The sequence below is a fragment of the Tubulanus polymorphus genome, chromosome 6 (genome assembly GCF_964204645.1).
Source record: "Tubulanus polymorphus chromosome 6, tnTubPoly1.2, whole genome shotgun sequence".
NCBI lineage: Eukaryota > Metazoa > Nemertea > Palaeonemertea > Tubulaniformes > Tubulanidae > Tubulanus > Tubulanus polymorphus.
In genome coordinates, this window is record NC_134030.1 from 6,143,514 (window position 1) to 6,161,644 (window position 18,131).

The 18,131-nt window shown below is 43.0% G+C and overlaps 2 protein-coding genes across 4 annotated transcripts; one reads left to right on the forward strand and one right to left on the reverse strand.

The window, feature by feature from the left end:
* The first annotated feature begins 305 nt into the window (after positions 1-305).
* On the forward strand, positions 306-11,007 carry LOC141907271 (uncharacterized). Its single transcript, XM_074796871.1, has 6 exons — positions 306-444; positions 1,088-1,160; positions 1,412-1,553; positions 1,836-1,932; positions 2,017-2,100; positions 2,359-11,007. The coding sequence occupies exons 1-6, from the start codon at positions 363-365 to the stop codon at positions 9,558-9,560; spliced, it is 7,680 nt and encodes a 2,559-aa protein (XP_074652972.1). The 5' UTR covers positions 306-362; the 3' UTR covers positions 9,561-11,007.
* Positions 11,008-11,787: 780 nt separating this feature from the next.
* Positions 11,788-18,041, reverse strand: LOC141907610 (protein OS-9-like). Of its 3 annotated transcripts, none has more exons than XM_074797308.1 (14): positions 17,883-18,041; positions 17,090-17,269; positions 16,815-16,878; positions 16,619-16,698; positions 16,271-16,366; positions 15,977-16,178; positions 15,839-15,892; positions 15,376-15,504; positions 14,906-15,310; positions 14,589-14,825; positions 14,299-14,499; positions 14,024-14,212; positions 13,661-13,773; positions 11,788-13,188 (listed from the first exon to the last, which is right to left on the reverse strand). In XM_074797308.1, the coding sequence occupies exons 1-14, from the start codon at positions 18,018-18,020 to the stop codon at positions 13,048-13,050; spliced, it is 2,229 nt and encodes a 742-aa protein (XP_074653409.1). In that variant the 5' UTR covers positions 18,021-18,041; the 3' UTR covers positions 11,788-13,047. The 3 variants fall into 3 exon arrangements, with proteins under 3 accessions (XP_074653409.1, XP_074653410.1, XP_074653408.1); XM_074797309.1 differs by having other exon boundaries at positions 15,376-15,507; positions 16,613-16,698; XM_074797307.1 differs by having other exon boundaries at positions 11,789-13,188; positions 15,376-15,507.
* Positions 18,042-18,131: the final 90 nt, after the last annotated feature.

The following is an 18,131-nucleotide window of genomic DNA, read 5'->3' on the forward strand; positions in this document are numbered from 1 at the left end:
TAGAAACAAAATACTATATTGTTCAATTCAACCCAGAAAGACCGGCGATAACGTTGGGCTTTATCTTGTCACTTTAGAGTAGAGTCAATTATAACAATTCGTTGATATATTTATCATCTCAAAAGTGTTTTATGTGTGTTTAATGTTACAAATCATGTCACGATAATTGGTTAGAAGAAAATATAGTGTTCGTACGTACGGTGCTGACGTCTAGCGACCGTGGACACTTCAAGGAATTCCCTTCTAAGGAAGGGATTTTCCGAGAAATGATAACGAGGCCAAAAATTCATTTACTGCCAAAATGGCGGCGAAGAAACACTGGGACAGGTCTTCTTTATGTTTGTTTACGCTGATTTAGAGCTATGGATCACAAAATCAAAGACGGAAGCAAATCTTCCGCGAGTAGAAAGAAAAAGGAAAACAATAACGACGTCCATAAAGACGGTACGGCTTCAGAAAACCGTAAAAACTACTTGAATGGAAATTCAATTCATCTCCATTTTTTCAACTTTTTTTTTGTGTTGTTTACTCCATATTTTTGAGGTCACTTTATCAAAAGGAAATGCTAGTAGCAACGAAGCTACGTATATTTCTTACGGCAATAGTCTTCACGCCGATTATTCGACGTCTTACTGTGTGGCTTATATTGATGTGATGAAGTACTTACTAACTAACTACACAGGGATCGGCCTGCTTGTGTTTTGTGTTTGATTGACTTAAGGTGTATGGCAGCTTTTTGGGTTTGAATTTTGATGTAGGCAACAGACGAATTCTAGGAATGAGCTATGTAACATATATGATCAGAAATTATTGATATTTTCATATATGTGGGAGTGACTTGTTTGTATGAAGTCTGTGTGTATAAAAATAATATGTCAGTTGATTTTGTCTAGTTTCGGCCCCGCACTTCACCAAGAAGTGCCGGCCCTTGTTCACAAAATCGCATGTGCTATTTGTGCAATTGTCTGCATCCACTGTGGTGGATGAACCCCTTAAAGAATTGTGTATGGTCGAATTGCAGTATCATTATTACTGCATAGTAGACAATTTGAATGAAAATTCTGTTATATTCACTGTATCAATTCAGGAAAGAAACTACAGAATGGCGAGTCTAAATTGGGTAAAGATCCCTACGCCTGGGAAGATGATCAGTCTCCAGAGTAAGTAATTCTCACTGTAAGAGGAGTTAATTATCAACTTTTGCTTTTTGATTGTCACTTTAAGAAGTTTCTGCCAATTTCGTCTGTCTCTTTGATGGCAGAAACCTTCTACTGAGAAGAGCATCATTATTCCAGATTACTAATGCACCTTATTGAAAATATATTTGGCCTACTAATTTTTCGACTGACGATGTGTTGTAGAACTGTTGTTCGGGATGGTGAACTGTAGAATTGATGTTCTGTTTTTTTAGACCGGTGACTTTAATGTCGGAAGACGATCGAAAACGTCATGCAAGAAATAAACTCGAAAAACATCGAAAAGATAAAATCCGAGGTTTCGTGAATCAGTTGATCGATTTATTGCCACCAATATTAACGGGGAAAAAGACGCAGGTATTTTGTATTCATTGAGTATTCACATGTTTTAAAGGACCAATTCATGCAGATTTTAGGCGACCAAAATATGTCTTTGTTTTTTATGTAATCCAGAGTTCATTGTATCTATCATGAAATTGATTAAAAATCTTCCAATTCCAGTCAAATTTTTTGGCCAATGAATTGTTATTTCCAAAGTTATTAGTGTTTACGCTATAGACTTCAATATCAAAGATGTAATTTGGATTAAGATGTAACAGTAATGAGTTGTATTGAAATTGATGATCTTAATTTTCATAGAACACAAATGAAGTGTTGGAAAGAACCGTCAATTACGTGAAAGAATTGAAAGGTCAGAATGAGCAGTTAATGAGAAATAATGGAGATGAAATCCAAGGTATGTAATCGAACTGAATGATTGATGAATTTGATCTCTATAGGTCTTATAGTTTGTTCATAACCTCGCGTTATTTGTTTCTAGCTCAAGAAATCGCTCAGTTGCGGAGAGATTTGGAGAAAGTTACGAATGAAAGGGATCATTTGGACAAAATTCTGGAGCAAGCAGGTACGATAGATTAAAACAGACCCGACTACGACTACTTTTTGAGTGGAGGGTAGTTAGCAATGAGCTCAACTACTCCCGAAAATATTTTAACAGTTCTCAAAATCAGAGTAATTTCTAGTTCATTTTCATAATTACTCTTATTTTGGGATAACTGCTGCAATTAGAGATATCAAGTGGTTAGATCCATTTAAATATAAAGGCAACAAATAAGATGTTTCGCTTCACTATATTTTCGCTTCGCTATTCGTCATGTTTCAGGAATGGTTGGACTCAATTCTTCCAACCTGATGTGGCAGAAAAATCGACAATGTTCAATGAACGCGGAACGACTGATGAAAATGGCGTCTGCTCACAAACAAACGGACGACGAAGCGAATACGACGAACAACGACGACGTGAAAATCAATAATAAACCGAAACGTAATCGATCGGGCGGGAAAACCCTGAAAACTCACATAAACGAATCGCAGCAAAACAGCGATTTCGTATCATTGGCGACGGCGCGTTCGTTAGCCGATCAGATCTCAGTCGTGACGTCGCACGCCGGATTCGAACTGTCCGGTAATCCAGCGCTCGTATCGCCGTCGGACAGCGCGTCGAAACTATCGTTCGTCGACTCGAATGGAATGTTGATGGTTTCGCCGACCGCTGCCGCTCAGAGTTTATTCTCGAACGTCGAAACGGATTCGACCTCGAAAAACTACGCGAGCAGCACCGGCGAAATCAACGAAGAAATGATGGATGCGACTGCGTGCGATAATAATGACACAGCGTTACAGACGTTAGCCTCGTTGGCGACCAGTTCGCAGATTCTCGCCGGTAGTTCGAGTAATTCCGACGTGACGATGATGCCGGGTGCGGCGGCGGCGTCGATGTCGCAGCAAGGAGCTCCGGTGTCGATAACCGGTACGCAGGTTACTCAATCGGTCGGCATGCCGATCATGTCGACCGATCCTAAGTCGGGAGAACTGACTTCGGTCGTCGGTAATCTCGGATTCCCCCAGCAGCAGCAGCAGCAGCAGCAATCGGCGCCTGGCATTAATTCAAACATTCCAATTCCGTTGATGCAACAAAATACTCAGCAGAACTCGGCCGCATCGAGTTTACAAGGTACGTTGGTTATGCAGAACGGACAGTTATTATTGATCAAAGATCCGGTCATGCCTCTACAACAACAACAGCAACAACAACAGATGGTGCCGCCAGACACCGCTGCTACTGATGTTAGTAAAACGGGCGGCAAAGATGAAAAAGACAGTAACGTGACCGATCAGCTGGTAGCATCCCAGCAGCAGCAGCAGCAGGCTGGGATGATGTTTCCCGGTGGTTTAATACCTCGTCCTCCGCTCGGTCAGTCGATGTTAAACGCCGCCGGTCAACAGATCGTCCCGCTCAGCAACGGACAGTTCGGCATCGTGAACAACGCGCAACAACAATCGTTACCGCCGACGATCCTCGGCTCGCACCTCGGAATACAACCGACCAATCAAATACCGGGCTTGGTTCAGCCGCCCGGTAGTCTGCCGCAGGCGTTGATCTTACCGAACGGACAGGTCGTACCGGTCGTTACGCAACCGAACTTACTGTTTCCGCATTCGCAATCGGCGAACAACGGAATCATCGTGCCCGGCAATTCCGGCGCGTTGATGCAAATGCCACCAGGTGGCGCCGGTATGATGCCCGGGATGAATTTACTGCCGTCTGCGTCGAGTATGGCCGGCGGATTGCTAATGACGACGAGCGTAACGACGGTGACGACGTCGACGGTCGCTTCGTCGTCGTGTAACTCGTCGATGCAGGTCGTGTCGAGCCACCAGATGGCGCCGATATCGACAGCCGCGCCGTCGCAATCCAACGCCACAAACACGGCGACGACGAATTCCAATCGGCTACCGACGACGCCTTCGCAGATGCTGCCACCGATCGGACAACCGATGGTGATGAATCCGGCGACCGGACAGCCGCAGGTTCTCGTCGGTCAGCCGCAGTTATTGATGAATCAAAATCAGCTGAATCCGATCGGGATGAACGCGTTCGCCGGTCAGAATAATCTCGCGATGCCAATCGGTCAATCGGTGGTGCCGTCTAGTGTCAGTACGGGAACCGATCCGAATCGAAAATCGACGCCCGTTTCGACGGTCGCGATGAGTGGGAACTTAGTGAACGCTGCTACAGCTTCTACGTCCGTAACGTCGGGAACTCCTCCTGTATCAACTTCTAGCGGACCTACCACTCTCCGTGTCGTCTCTTCTAACGGAACATTCCTCATCACGTTGCCACCTGGTGTCAACCCGCAGAACTTAATCATCGATCCGAACAATCTGGCCGCGTTGCAGCAGCAGGGAAAACCGGGAATGATTCCGCAACCGGCTACGACGGTTACCGGGAACGTACCGGTTTCCGGACTCTCCACCGGAGTCGGCGGTAAAAATAAAAAAGGCCAACGCGTATTAATGCCTAAACCTCCTAATCTCGGAAACGGAGCGTATATCCCTCCGATTACAGTGTGGCCGATGCCGATGCAGCAGCAGCAGCAGCAGCTACAACAACAACAATCTCAGCAACAGACCTCAGAAAAACGGACGAACAAATCACGACAGACGACGGACGGTGTTACCGCGGCGACTAAACAGACGGATAAATCGAACGATAAAAAGTCGAACGAAAGCGGTTCGGGGAGTGTAGCGACGGACGAAACGCTGGAGACCGACGCCAATTCCGATAATACTCCCGTCACCACGGTTACCGAGGATATTCTTGCGAAAGCGGCCGAATCGATATTCGCGTCGAGCATGTCGGATATTTCACCGACGATTTACGATAACGACGACAACAGTTTATACATCGATACGGCGAGTACGGCTGCCGTAACGGAGCCACAAACCGACGAGTCGGTCGCCGCTCCGATAGCTGAACCGGTCGAACCACCTGTCGTCGCGACCAGTAAAAAACCGGCCGATAAATCGCGTTCGCGTAAGAAGAAATCGAAAGCGTCGAAAGAGAAGTTGAAATGCGATTCAGTCGAGATACCGGCAGCGACGGCGGTCGAAGTGGAAAAATCAGTCGAAACGATGCCGTGTTTGATATCGGAGCCGGTTTATACGACGCCAGCACCGCTACCTGCGACTGATTGCAGTAAATTAGGAGTGAGTGACGAGAAACATGAGAAAATTATTTCACCTTCAAAACAGCAGCAGCAGCAGCAACCGGCACCATCTATGCCCATATTAGTACCAGAAGTAACGAACATTACGAATAAACAAATGACGAAGCAGGAGCGTAAAGAAGCTCGTCGTTTGGCTAAAAAGAAAAGAGCCGAAGAAAAACTCGCGGCAGCCGCTGCTGCTGCTGCAAATGCGGCTACCGTAGTCACGCCGATGGTTAAGGTGGATGCGGACGCTCCAGTTGCGATGGAGACGGAATCGGACAGCGCTAAAGAGAACAAAAATGAAACGAAAATCGCCGCGAATGAAGATCCCGGTCAACGGTTAGTGTCCGATGGTTTACCGGATACGATCACGTTTACGGAAAGCGAATTGTGCGACGTTTTAGACCAGGTCGAAAATCTCGGACTGACGTTACAACCGGAGGAGCCGTCGCCTCCGAAACCGCCAGCGGTCGTCGCGGACACGACGCCGAATAAGTCACGCGGTCGTAAGAATAAATCATCGAATCGCGACGGTCAACCGGTTAGTAAAAAGCGCAAGCATAATAACAAATCGTCGTCGTCATCTGGGGCGGGTGAATTCGACGTCGACGTTCAAGATGATATTCTACCGAACGATACCGGATTACAAATCGATTTAGATCCTCCGTCGTTAGAGATTAACGAACAATACGCGAGTCCGGGTCACGTCGTCGCTCCGGGGTCGACGGTGAACGCGTCGCCGCAAATTCCAAAAACCTCGACGACCGAAACGTCGAACGAATCGCCGCAAATCGACCAGCAGACAATCGACGAGGACGATTCTGCCGAGAAAGAAAACTCGAACAACGTCGATAGTTTCTTCGATTCGATTTCGGATATGATAAATCCGAGTCCGCCGCCGCTGACGGCGCCGTCGTTACGAGAAACTCGCGCGTCGTCGACGGACATCGATAAAACGACGGCGTCGGTCGATAATTTAGAAACGTCGTTGAACGAGACGAATTTGAATATTTTGTCGAGTATTGCCGCGGAGGCGAGCTCGACGCTGGAGGCGATGGAACAATTGCGAAAATCGACGGAAGATCTGCGTATGCCACCCGACGATAAACAACACGATCATCATCACCGGGCGGAATCGCCGATTCATATGAGACCCGATTCGCCAATGCGGATTCCGATGGATACGCCGATGCCGCCCGTCTGTCGGTCTCCGCCGCCGCGATTGAATTCTCCGCCGCAGCTGCAGTCACATTCCATGGCGATCGATTCACCGTCCGGTTTACCGTCGCCGCCTACGACGCATCACTTACCGAACCAGAGGCACGATAATAAAATCGTTAAACATTCTCCAGTTCACGCGGCCAATAACACGATGTTGTCGCCACCGACGAGTATAATGTCGCCTCCCGGTCAGAATCTCGTGATGAAATCGTCGCCGGCTTCGTCTAGTTACACGAGTATGAACCCGTCGTCGTTGCAGCCCGATTCGCAGTCGCCGATGTCGCAATCGGGAGGAGATCGACATCGTCACGAGTCGTACGGCAGTCAGAACATGGGACCGTCGAGTATCGATAGCGCGTTATCGTCGCAGCACAGCGTACCGTCGCACGGTACGTCGAATACGACCGCGTTAAAACATCAATCCGCGCAGCTGGCAACTCATTCCGGTCTGACGGCTCCGTTTCTCAGTCATTCGGCCGAGAGTCTATTCAGTCCGGCTAGCGCGCCGTCGCATCGTAAAGAACCGATGAAAGCTCAAGAACCGTACATGGACACGGCTGACGTTCCGCCTCAGCAACAATCGGCGGCGCCGTCTCTACCGCCTTCCGTTACTAAGGCATCGCCGTCGAAATCGCCGGTTCGCTCGTCCGCCGGTAATATCACCGGTAACCATAACAACAATACTAGTGCTAATAATAGTAAACATTCGCGCAAACAGCAACAACAATCGGGAGGGTTGCCATCGGCGGCGGCTTCGCAATCGAATTATTATTCCACGGAGAATCTATTAATGTCTAATCGTCACCCGGATAGCATGCCGCCTGGTGGCGGAATGTTCAACCAACCGCAGGCGCCGCCGCCGACCGCGAGCGCGAATAGTAATATGCAAAACAATACGGCGTGCGGAATGCAACGCGGTGGTAACGAGAATAATTTCAACATGCAATCGTTTATGCCGAATATCGCGTCGGATAGTTCGTGTACGGGACCGTTCAGTATGGCCTCGACGTTACCGGCGTTCTCGTTCAGTTTATCCGGTACGTCGACGTCGAATCCGAATTCTCTTCCGCCGCAGTTTCCGTTCTATCCGCTTCACCCATCGATCTCTCAACAGGGGGAGCCACCGGCGCTTAATATGCCTCCGTTTCCTCCGCAGCAGCAGCAACAACAACAACAACAAGACAACCGTAACTCGTCGATCGGACCGCCTCCGCCGAGACCGACCAAACAATCGAACGATCCTCATTTCAACAATAGTAACTACGGTAGCACGTCGCCGCGGGATTCGATGAGAAACGCGCGGCCGAATCAGTTCATGGAAGCGGTGGCGCCCCCTACTCAAGGAAAAGGCCCGCAGTCGTCTGCTAACGATTTCACGGCGATGAATCATAATCGTAATGATTTGAATTCGTCGGCTCCTAGTATGAACGCCGCCGGCGGACCACCGCCGTTTATCGATATAAATCAACCGATGATGACCGGTCCGGGAAGTTCGTCCGGCTCCCGATTGGCTAATGATATGAATAGATTACCAAATCATTACACCGACCTGAGTCACGCTCGTCCCGAAATGAATAGAAATCGTCCTCCTCCGCAGCAACCGCCCGCTCCGCAGCAGGTCGTGCCACCGCCGAAGAATGCGAGTCGACCGCCGAATATGACTCCACCGGCGAGTCGACCACCCGCGAGTCGACCAGTTGAGATTAGTTCTAGTCACAGACGCCAGTCCGATAGTGGTCCTCGTCTTACCGAAATTGGCCAATCGCAAGCCAGATTATCCGACATCGGCCAATCGCAAGGTCCGACGAGGATGGATCTGAATCGATCTCCCGGTCGAGTTCGCGATTCGAGCCAATCGCAGAAGAGATTGACGGAAATCGGACAACCGCCGGCGCCACCTAGAACTCGCTCTAATCCGACGACGAGTCAGTCACCTCAGATTATAAACAGCATGTTTTATCCACCGTCGTTTCCTAATCAGGTGTCTCCAGCCAATCAGATGACCAGCCCGCCTTTACATCATCCAAATCGGCGGCCGGGACATCCCGGTGATAACATGCGGACTAATTGCCCTCCTAACTTCCATCCTCCTCCGCCTGATTTCAATCCAGTTTTGAACTTCGGCGCCGGAGGTTTCGATCCTCCGGCGTTGGAGTTGAATGTTCGAGATACTCCCGGGAGTGGCGGGCCTTCGTCGACGACGCAACCGAACTATCATCCGCCGGCGCCACCGCAGGCCAGTCCGCGAACTACGAGTAAAGCGAACCGCGAGGCTAACCGCGCGAAGGGTAACACTACGAGTTCGAGTCGACAGAGTCCGGCGAATCCACCGGCTCCGTCGAAAAGTCAAAAGTCGCGTTCGAAATCGAAAAAACAAGCCGCAAATAAACCGTACGAGATGGACACTAATTTAGGAAATTCGATCTTCGAATCGGGCCGAAGTATGACGCCGTATTTCCATCTCGGCGGAATGCCTTCCCCGCCGTCGCGAAACATACAAGGCGAAGGCCCGACGTATCTGCCGGGGAATCTATTCCCGGGAGGTCCGCGCCCGCTTTCCAACGCGAATTCCGTTCAACATAAAAACTCTGAGATGAACATGAATCCGCCGTTCAATTCGTTATTTCAAACTCGGCCGCAAAACGGATTAGGTTTGAATTTCCAGCCCGGATTCGGTATGAATCCGATGCATCCGAATCACCCGAATTCTCCCTCGATTCCTCCTCATTCGAACAGTCTATCGATGCCGCCTCATCTGTCGAACTTCAATCTGAATATATTCTCCGATATCAGCAACCCCGGCCAGCCGGATTCGATGAACATATCCCCGATTAAATTTCCCCACGGTAACCCGATGATACCCCCGCAGCCGGGTATGGAACACAACGCTTTACAACATCACCACCAGGGGGCGATATATCACAATCGATCTCATCCGCAAATGTTACATAATATGGGCCTGTTCGGTCACGGGCACCCGGATTTGACCGGGCGTTCGATGGGCCCAGCAGGAATTGCTCAATTTCACGGACATGGTTCGGGCCCGGCTTTCGGAATGCCCGGATTAAACTTCAACATGCACGAGCATTAATCACGAAATTAGAAACAAAAGAGATGGCTAGTTACAATCATTAAATACGCAATGGGTGCCGTACTGTTTTCAGAGTAGAAATGTTTTTATTCTATCGTACATCTGCAATTCTGCTTAAGAGATTTGTCGCTGAGTGAAAATGTTATGAATTATTTCAATTTAACTCACAGTAACTCACAGTTGTTAGTGTACATGGGAGATTTCTGTGTACAGCATTAGGTTACATAGCAGAGTGAAGAGTATTATTATCGTAGTTCCTAAACGCAGAAGATTTTTGAGAGAAACTCGTGGTGCTATCCATATGCATATCGTTTAGATGATTTTACATATCTCGAGCAATTGATTCGTTTTAAGTAAAAAAACTTGGTTTAATCAACGAGAAGCTGAGCTCTTTTTATTCATAGCAAATGTCAATAGGGTTATTGTTTTAGCAACGTTTTGGTCAGTTTATTTGTAAGTCCGTTGGTTAAGATTTATTTTATTAAATCATAAGTTCAGTGATTCTAATGATTGCGCCTGAAATGGTTTTTATTCGAAGCGTTTATCTGAGCCCGGATTGGCGAAGTATTAAGTAATATGATTATAAAATGCCAGATGGCACATATGTTTTTATTGCTAGTGCAGTGAGCATTTCTATCCTCAATGGCATAATACGTTATTCAGTTTTAAAGTAAGAATCTCATGAAATAATGTCCATGATTTCAGAATTTTTGAAGTATGGTAGCAGTTTTGTGTTTCATCACCTGTTTGTACTGTAAACAAAAATAAGTCCATATGTTATTTTGGACTGAACGAATTAGCACACAATCAATTTGTGTCGATGTGTAAATTGAATTTCCTAAAAAGCTGTAGAATAGAATTGTATGTGTACTTAACGTTATATACGTCAACTGTTTTAAGCGATTAATGTTGTGTGTTTTGAGTAGAAAATCAAATGTATTATTCTTCGTTTTAACAAGCTTTTAGATAAGACAGTTACGTTAAGGCCCATTGCCCGCGATGAACTAGAAAGTCGCAGCGATTCTTGCTCCGCGTGTTGCGTTCCCAGATATATATCGCAATGAAATGTTAAAACATTGTATAGCTTGAAATTGATGTCCATAATAAGATATTTATATTTTCTATCGGAAAAATCTTTTGGCTTTAGAAGATTGTTACATCGTATGCGTATTTATGTAGTACTTTTTCTGCACTGTATTTACAGTGTATTAGGTTAACGTACATTGTGTGTATGTATTGTATATTTGAAAATCGTGTCTCGTCGATAGTTGTTGTGTTTAGTTTTTAGGAAGCTCTTGTACTGTGCAGACTAGAGATCATATTAAAAAATGTGTACTTTTGACGATATACAACTCAAGGTTAAATGAGATTCTGTGTCTGCATAGTATTTAATGTATGTGCCTCTGTAAATAAACGATTCATTAGCCATTTATTTGTAAATGTCCTTATGATATTACAATTATTATAATTATTATTAATATTATTATTATTAATGCATTTAAAGCAAAAAACTAAAATTATGGAGACATTTGTTTTATATATTGAATTGTAAATGTATATATTTTTATTAAAAAAAGAAACAATTACTATTTAAATACAAATTTTACGCGTGTTTTGTTACAGTTTGTATCACAGGTTTTTACTCTAAGAGTGGAACATCTGTATGTTTTGGCCTCGGAACTACTAAGTAATCAACTTTTTTAACCCTGTGGTATACCGCCATAATCTCTATTCCAACAGAATCCTAATTTCTAGGATGAGACAACCCAACATCTATGCATCCTCTGATCAGCATCTAAGCCAATCAACATCAGTAGACTGGGTTCGAACTACCAAAATTCCAATAGATGGTGAAAAAATCGATATAGAAAATCTCAGGAATCGGCTTTGAACCCGGGACATCCCTGTTTATCATTTACCAAGACTTCTCAGAATCAGTCCAAAAAGGTTGATACGAATATAGGACACCTAAATTAATCCAGTCCACTCGGCATCAATATTCAATAATGCTGTAACTTTTATTGACTACCAATAAAGCATTACCACCTAACATAATGATATTTGGCCATGAACTTTGATCGATTCAGCATCCCAGAGACAACTCAGAATCGGCATTAATAACTGGATTCAAACCTTGGAAGCTGCTGTCGTCAGTTTCCACACCACACAGAATCCTCCTTTCCAATAGCAACAGAAACCTCTGATATTAAATTGATTGTAATTTTATTCAATACAAATAAAACATAATATAAACCACGAATCATCTGCACAGATTGTCTCCCACAGGACACATTATTCAGTTCTCACATTAATTGCTCTTATAGTAGCATGAAATCTCAAACAGCACGCACATAAAATAAACCCCACCCTTCTTTACACAGACATACAAACAATAGATACGAGTGATTAATTACCAAACCAAACAAAATTATTACATCACAAACTGTGTTTGATGTACCTTACAAAATAAATACAGTAACAGGTATCATTACAACATTTGAAAATAAATTGAACAGTTGCACAGTCGATGGATGTTACTAAAACTACGCGTGACTAAAACGAAGACCTATGTACTGTGTATGCTACCGCCTCTGATGAAGAGCGTAGGCCATACCAGAAATGAATATGTAAAATAGCCAGTTTTCTGCTGTGCATAAAACTTCGTTTTAGTGTGCATAGTTTTAGTAAAGCCCTACAGTCAACACTTACTGACTAATCTAAAACCATTTTTAGCTAGTGCTGATCCAACAAATTGATACTCGTCAAAAGATTCAATTGGAATGTGCAACTAGCTCCAGCAGTGTTTAGGTCGTAGCTGTCTATGCAAGGCATAAATTCCTACCGGTAGTTCCAATTTAAAGCTGTCACCTTGTTATAACAAACTCACATTATAATATACTGGTAGCTACACTCGGTAACTGCCAACTTAGATCCGAATAAAAAACTTGAATAATAATCCACTGGATTAGTTAATGGTCTATTAAAATTATCCAAAGCAAATGTCAGGGTTCATAGTGTCCATGACCAATATCATTTAATGACTTTCAAGGACTTTTTTTAATATAATCAGTATAATATACTGATTATATTAAAAAAAGTCCTTGAAATTGCCATTATATTTGCATTGTCCAGGAACATTTTCATTGGAGTCGGGATTACCTGAATAGTGTGAAGTACACCTCACAATACAATGATCTGATATAATGTGCAACGGATAACTTCAAATTATATCCGTGCAGTAAGGCAGATGCCATTCAAGGACCAATGAGAATGATTTAAGGATTTTAGAGGCCGCTCCATGATAATCAAGGCCTTGAATTGACCCATTCCAATTCTATAACAGTTTATGACCTTCAAAGGACCACTATGAACCCTGAAATGTGGAATACTGAGTAACAAAATACACAAATAACAGTAGATCAGATCAGATCTGAAAAATGCATTATCTACTGCACGATATATATATATATATATATGTATAGAATGACTAAACTTCATCGACTGTTTTCTCCTCAGACTGTTCCTCATTCACCGACTGTTGACTGTTGGCAGACGTCCATTTGAAATTGTAACCATTTTCTAATTCTTGTTGTCGTTTCAGCTCTTCCGCTTCATCTTGGTTGCCGCCCTGACAATTGAATATAAGACAATCGAATCACTTTCAAACTATAATGATTAATTCCTGAAAGTCTATATACGACATATTCTGTATACTGTTGAGCGTTATCTATCTATGGTTGTTATTTTGTGGCTACTGGACGACGTCACTGCAATCTTATAATCTGGGAATTTGTATAATTCAATACAATAAATCAGAGATTGAGATTTTTGGTCACTTGCTATATGGATTTAAACCAGTAAACTTGTATTGCCGTTATATGTGGAGATTGAAATTAAAGTTATTCTCTTATTTAGATAGTTTACATGAATTATACGAATTCAATTTTCTATTTGTTTGTAATTAATCGGGCATCCATCTTTGTGACGTTTTAGATAAATGACAGTAATGATTTCGCCTCGGAACATGAATTCTTCGTATTGATTGAATCTTCATGCAAACCGATGAACAGTTTTTAAAGGTTAAGCCATGAAAAACTTACCAGGATCGAAATGATCATTTTATTCAATGCGAGCGAATCGTCGTCGGTGAAAGAGGTGAGTTTATCGTGACCGGCTGGTAGAGTGGAAATCACTTTAATCTGTATGTTTTGATCTGTAGACGATAAATTGACAGGATTACATTCATTTCAATATTTTCGAATGAAAAGTCGAGAAGTTATACAATATCCGTGTAAGTGTAGGATACAAGAGGAATCCCAAAATAATTCAGCCAAAGCTTGTGAGTACAAGGCTTATATATTGAGGAACATTTCGGCTTAAGACCATTATTAGGCTTTTGGCTGAATCATTGTGGCATTATTTATTGTATATTTTCTAATGAAACTACTGCAGATGAGACTGACTTGCGTTGAATCCAGCTTTTTTCAGTTCCTCTCTAACCGATGATTCTAGGCGTTTCCGTTGCTCTTCCTCAATTTCTACATCACCGCCACTGCCGGGAGAACCGTCCGCCTTCGTCGTATCCCGCTGCGGAGCGTCTGGATCGGTGTGCTTGATTTTCATCACGCGAACTTTGATCAAATTTGATGAATCTGTAGAAAAGGAAAATATACAAACTTCGTTTTCTGAGACAAAGATTTCAAAATTCCTTCACCGGAATGAACTGAAATCAACTGACCGTCCGGATTTGTTAAACTATCTCCATCGACATCTGCGCCATCTGTTGGTGTTATCTGCTGCTGATCACCTGATCCTGGTTCAATCTCACTACCACCAGCAGGGGGCGTTGGTTTATCTAATGCATCCTCATCACCCTCAACACTCGGTGGATGAATCCTATGCAAGGCACTTCTTAATTTTTCGTCAATTTCTTCCAATTCTGCACAACAACAACCAATTGATATAACACATTATCAATATTTCCTTGAGACTTACTATGATCGGATCAACAAGAGAATGAATACAAACCTTGGTTTGATCTTTCTAGTTTAACTAATAAGTCGCTTAGAGATGACGCGAGTTGTTTCAACGATTCTTTCTTATCGAGTAATTCTGGATTGTTTATTCCCTCGACCGCCATCTGGTCTTCAACTTCTTTCATTATATCTCGAAACTGAGCGGTCATCGTGTCTCTCAATTTCGTTTTCATCATTTCCATTGATTTGTCATCTCGTTTCATCATACTTTCCATACTTTCCTTCAATTCTATCATTAATACGAATGAAACAACATCAACGTTTAAGTCGTAAAATTTGCTCTATCTAAGCGATGCAAGTTCCACTTACCTCTAGAAAACTGTTTGTCCGATTCATCAACATCTAATTTCTCCGATTCAGAAACCGACCGCGAAGACTCTCCCTCTATAGATTCTTTAAGCGAATCTCCAGCTGGTAGCGAATCATCACCTTCAGGTTGCCGAGTTTGCTCACTTTTCTTACTGGATTTCGATTCTGTTTCGGCATGTGAAATGTCTTCCGCTATCTTCTGCTTTTTTCGTTCTAACGCGGCCTCTTCCTCTTTCTCAAGTAATCGTTTTCTTTTCGCGATCGTCTCGCGAACTTCTTTCATATAACTGTGCAATTCTTCCGGCGTTCGAATAGTCTTCATTTCAATTTTCACCTTACTCTCGGAATCCTTGTCGGCCAAGTCTTCTAACTTCTGTTCGGAAGATTCATCCGGAGAAGCACCCGCTGAAAAAGTAGATTCAGGTCAAGGTCCTGCTTCCTTCATTTGACAATTAGCCTCAGACACTCACCATTTTTCAGTTTCATGGTCTCTTTCAAGCCTTGTTTCAAGCTATGTATCATCGAATCTTTGATATTCTTGTACGGATCCCCAGCATCTTTTTGATTCTCTTCCATCAACTTCACCCGAGCCTCGTTTGCTTCTAAACCAAAGTTTGATAAAATCGAAAGAGTTTTCCTAAATTCTGAATTTCTAAGGAACTGGGTTATATTAGGAACCTGTTATGGAATAGAACTTTAACACTTTGAGCCAATAAAACCTTTTCTTTATTGAGTTAACCCCAGGGTCCCAGTTGCAGAGTTTTGACTGGAGTCCCAAAGTGGTCATAAATTGTAAAGTTGTTAGATTGATTATAAAACTAACTAAGATGGTCTTAGACTGGTTAATCTAAGCCATGACTGTGCCAGTGGCCCTTGGGTTAGTAAAACTAGTCCATATAAATTTTCCCCCACTTCAAATAACCAGAAATTCACCTTTTAAATACTTGTATTTAGCTTCTCTTAGCTGTTCCATGCGAATTCTTTCAGCTACAGTAGAAATTAACACGTTTTGACGATTTTGAATCCTTATTTTGTTTATTGAAAAATTATAAGCTTCGGTTTAGAACTTACCCTCTTTCGCTTTGAGATATTGCTCATATTGCTCGTGTTCTAACATCGGATTACACGTGATGACGAGAACTTTTTTCGTTTTCGATGGTTTCAAGTACGGATGATGACAGATTTTGGTGGTATGAACGGTGAGGACGTATCCACACGACTCGGGTTCCACTATACTAGCAATATGATCACCTATTCCTTCCTCGCATTCAAACTATAAAACAATTCCAATAACCGGCCTAATGATGGAATTGAGAAACACACAAATAAATTTGAAATATTACTCGTCGATGAGTTCGTACATACCCTGACTTCAGTTCTGCGCGGTTTGCTGTTCAAATCACACATAGAACCATTTACATACTGCTGGCTGTGATAACGATTTAAACGTTCTTTCTTTTCCTGAAAAATATACACGAAACAACTATCACAAATGAAGACTGAAAAGAACCTAAACAGGAGCTCGTTCTACAGTTCTAAACTGAGTTCAAAAAAGCCGACTCATACACAGTAAAGTACATAGCCTATGCAGCGAGTGCTTTAGTGGTTGACAGGAATCAAAAGGCTGTTTCTTGAATGAGGGCCTGAACCCATGGGTCAATGAGGAATTAATTTTGTACTAGTAGTCTAATAGTAGAAATGCTCAGCTCTCACCTTGGCAGATTCATCATTATTCCAATCATATTCCGACTCATAAACACCGAGTTTGATTATCTGTCCACTCGGTCGTCCATCTAAAACAATAATAATTAAATACAATAATAGCCTCATGATTTACTTCTATCATAGGCCTAATACATAATTGTAAGGCCTACTGTTGTGTTGGGTCACCATCTTAGCAAAACTTTACCTTCTAGATGATATTGTTGAACATATCGCCCATAACAGAATTCATACGTCCACCAGTCTTTTGTCTAAATAAAAACATGCGAAAAAATTACTTTAAGGTAATCCCCACTAGATCTAATTCCTTCCTTAAATATCATTTATCATCATTTTCATCCAGGCTTGTTAGTCACTATATAGCTAAATAAAGATGCTTCAGAACTAATGAGACCTTCTAAAATTTGGTTGAAAGAATTGACAAAAATTCCAGTTTTACATTAACTTAAGCAATTAACTTACAAATATTAAACAAGGGCCTTGTTCTAATGGTTTCAGTAAGTCTGGTATTCCGAGTTCTTGCGCCAGTTTTTCCTCTTCTTTCTCTTTTAAATCATTCGTACCCGAATTCGGTAAAATGCATCGGTATTGCTGTCCGTGTTTGGAGGACAACGCAAGTACATCAGGAGAACCTAATGGTACCTGAATCAAAATATATCATATCATATCATAGTTAGTCTATATAAGCCCAGCCTGTTCCGGAAACAACCGAAGATCATCTGGTATCCTGACTCTAATGCAGTCTAATAGTAATATCATAAATGCGCAGTCATCGTGCCTGTGATAAATGACATCAGTCAGCTTCTGTTGGGGCTATTTCAGTGCATCTTTTAGGTTATCATTTTGTCATTAGGGACGAGTTTCAGTATCAATAAAATATCCACTTTCTATCAAAAACTCTCTTACCACAGGGGCCCGACACACAAGGTTTTTGACCCCAGTATCCTGTGGTACTATAAAAAGACTTTTTTAGATATAGTAGTACCACCAGGATACTGGGGGTCAAAAGCCTTTTGTGTCAGGCCCCTGTCTGTCTCCAAGTCTAACCGATAAAGCTAAATGCACCTTTACCTTTCCGCTATGTGGTGCTAGTGTTATCGAGGATTTGGGTCATGTTTAGGCTAGGAACATGAACATGGGATACAAAGTGCAGCAAATGGACTTCAATAACAGTGTAATAAACTTCAATTTGTTTTGTATTGAATATTTTGACATAAACCAGGAAGTAAATAAGTCAGAGAGAATTAATGTCTACCTGAGATGAATCGACTGGAACCTTTAACAATTCTATTCCATATTTTAAGTTCTTCAATTCTTCTATGTCCAGAAAGGCGAAAGACGTGGGAATATCGACTAGAAATAACAAAAACACCGCTAGTCTAGGACACATCATGCTAAACTTATCTTTAGTTTCGCTGGAGGCCGCAGAGTGGTGCTGTCAACTAAGATCGCAGAGGGTTCGAATCCTGATAATTCCTGCGGCAACTTGAGAGAAGTCGAATCC

Coding starts and splice junctions, on each gene's coding strand:
- LOC141907271 (XM_074796871.1), top strand. CDS start 363: ATGGATCACAAAATCAAAGACGGAAGCAAATCTTCCGCGAGTAGAAAG. Junction 445..1,087: donor TAACGACGTCCATAAAGACG/GTACGGCTTCAG, acceptor GTATCAATTCAG/GAAAGAAACTACAGAATGGC. Junction 1,161..1,411: donor GAAGATGATCAGTCTCCAGA/GTAAGTAATTCT, acceptor CTGTTTTTTTAG/ACCGGTGACTTTAATGTCGG.
- LOC141907610 (XM_074797309.1), bottom strand. CDS start 18,020: ATGATGTGTCCTAGACTAGCGGTGTTTTTGTTATTTCTAGTCGATATT. Junction 15,508..15,838: donor TAAATACAAGTATTTAAAAG/GTGAATTTCTGG, acceptor ACTTTGGTTTAG/AAGCAAACGAGGCTCGGGTG. Junction 14,826..14,905: donor GGACAAACAGTTTTCTAGAG/GTAAGTGGAACT, acceptor TATTAATGATAG/AATTGAAGGAAAGTATGGAA.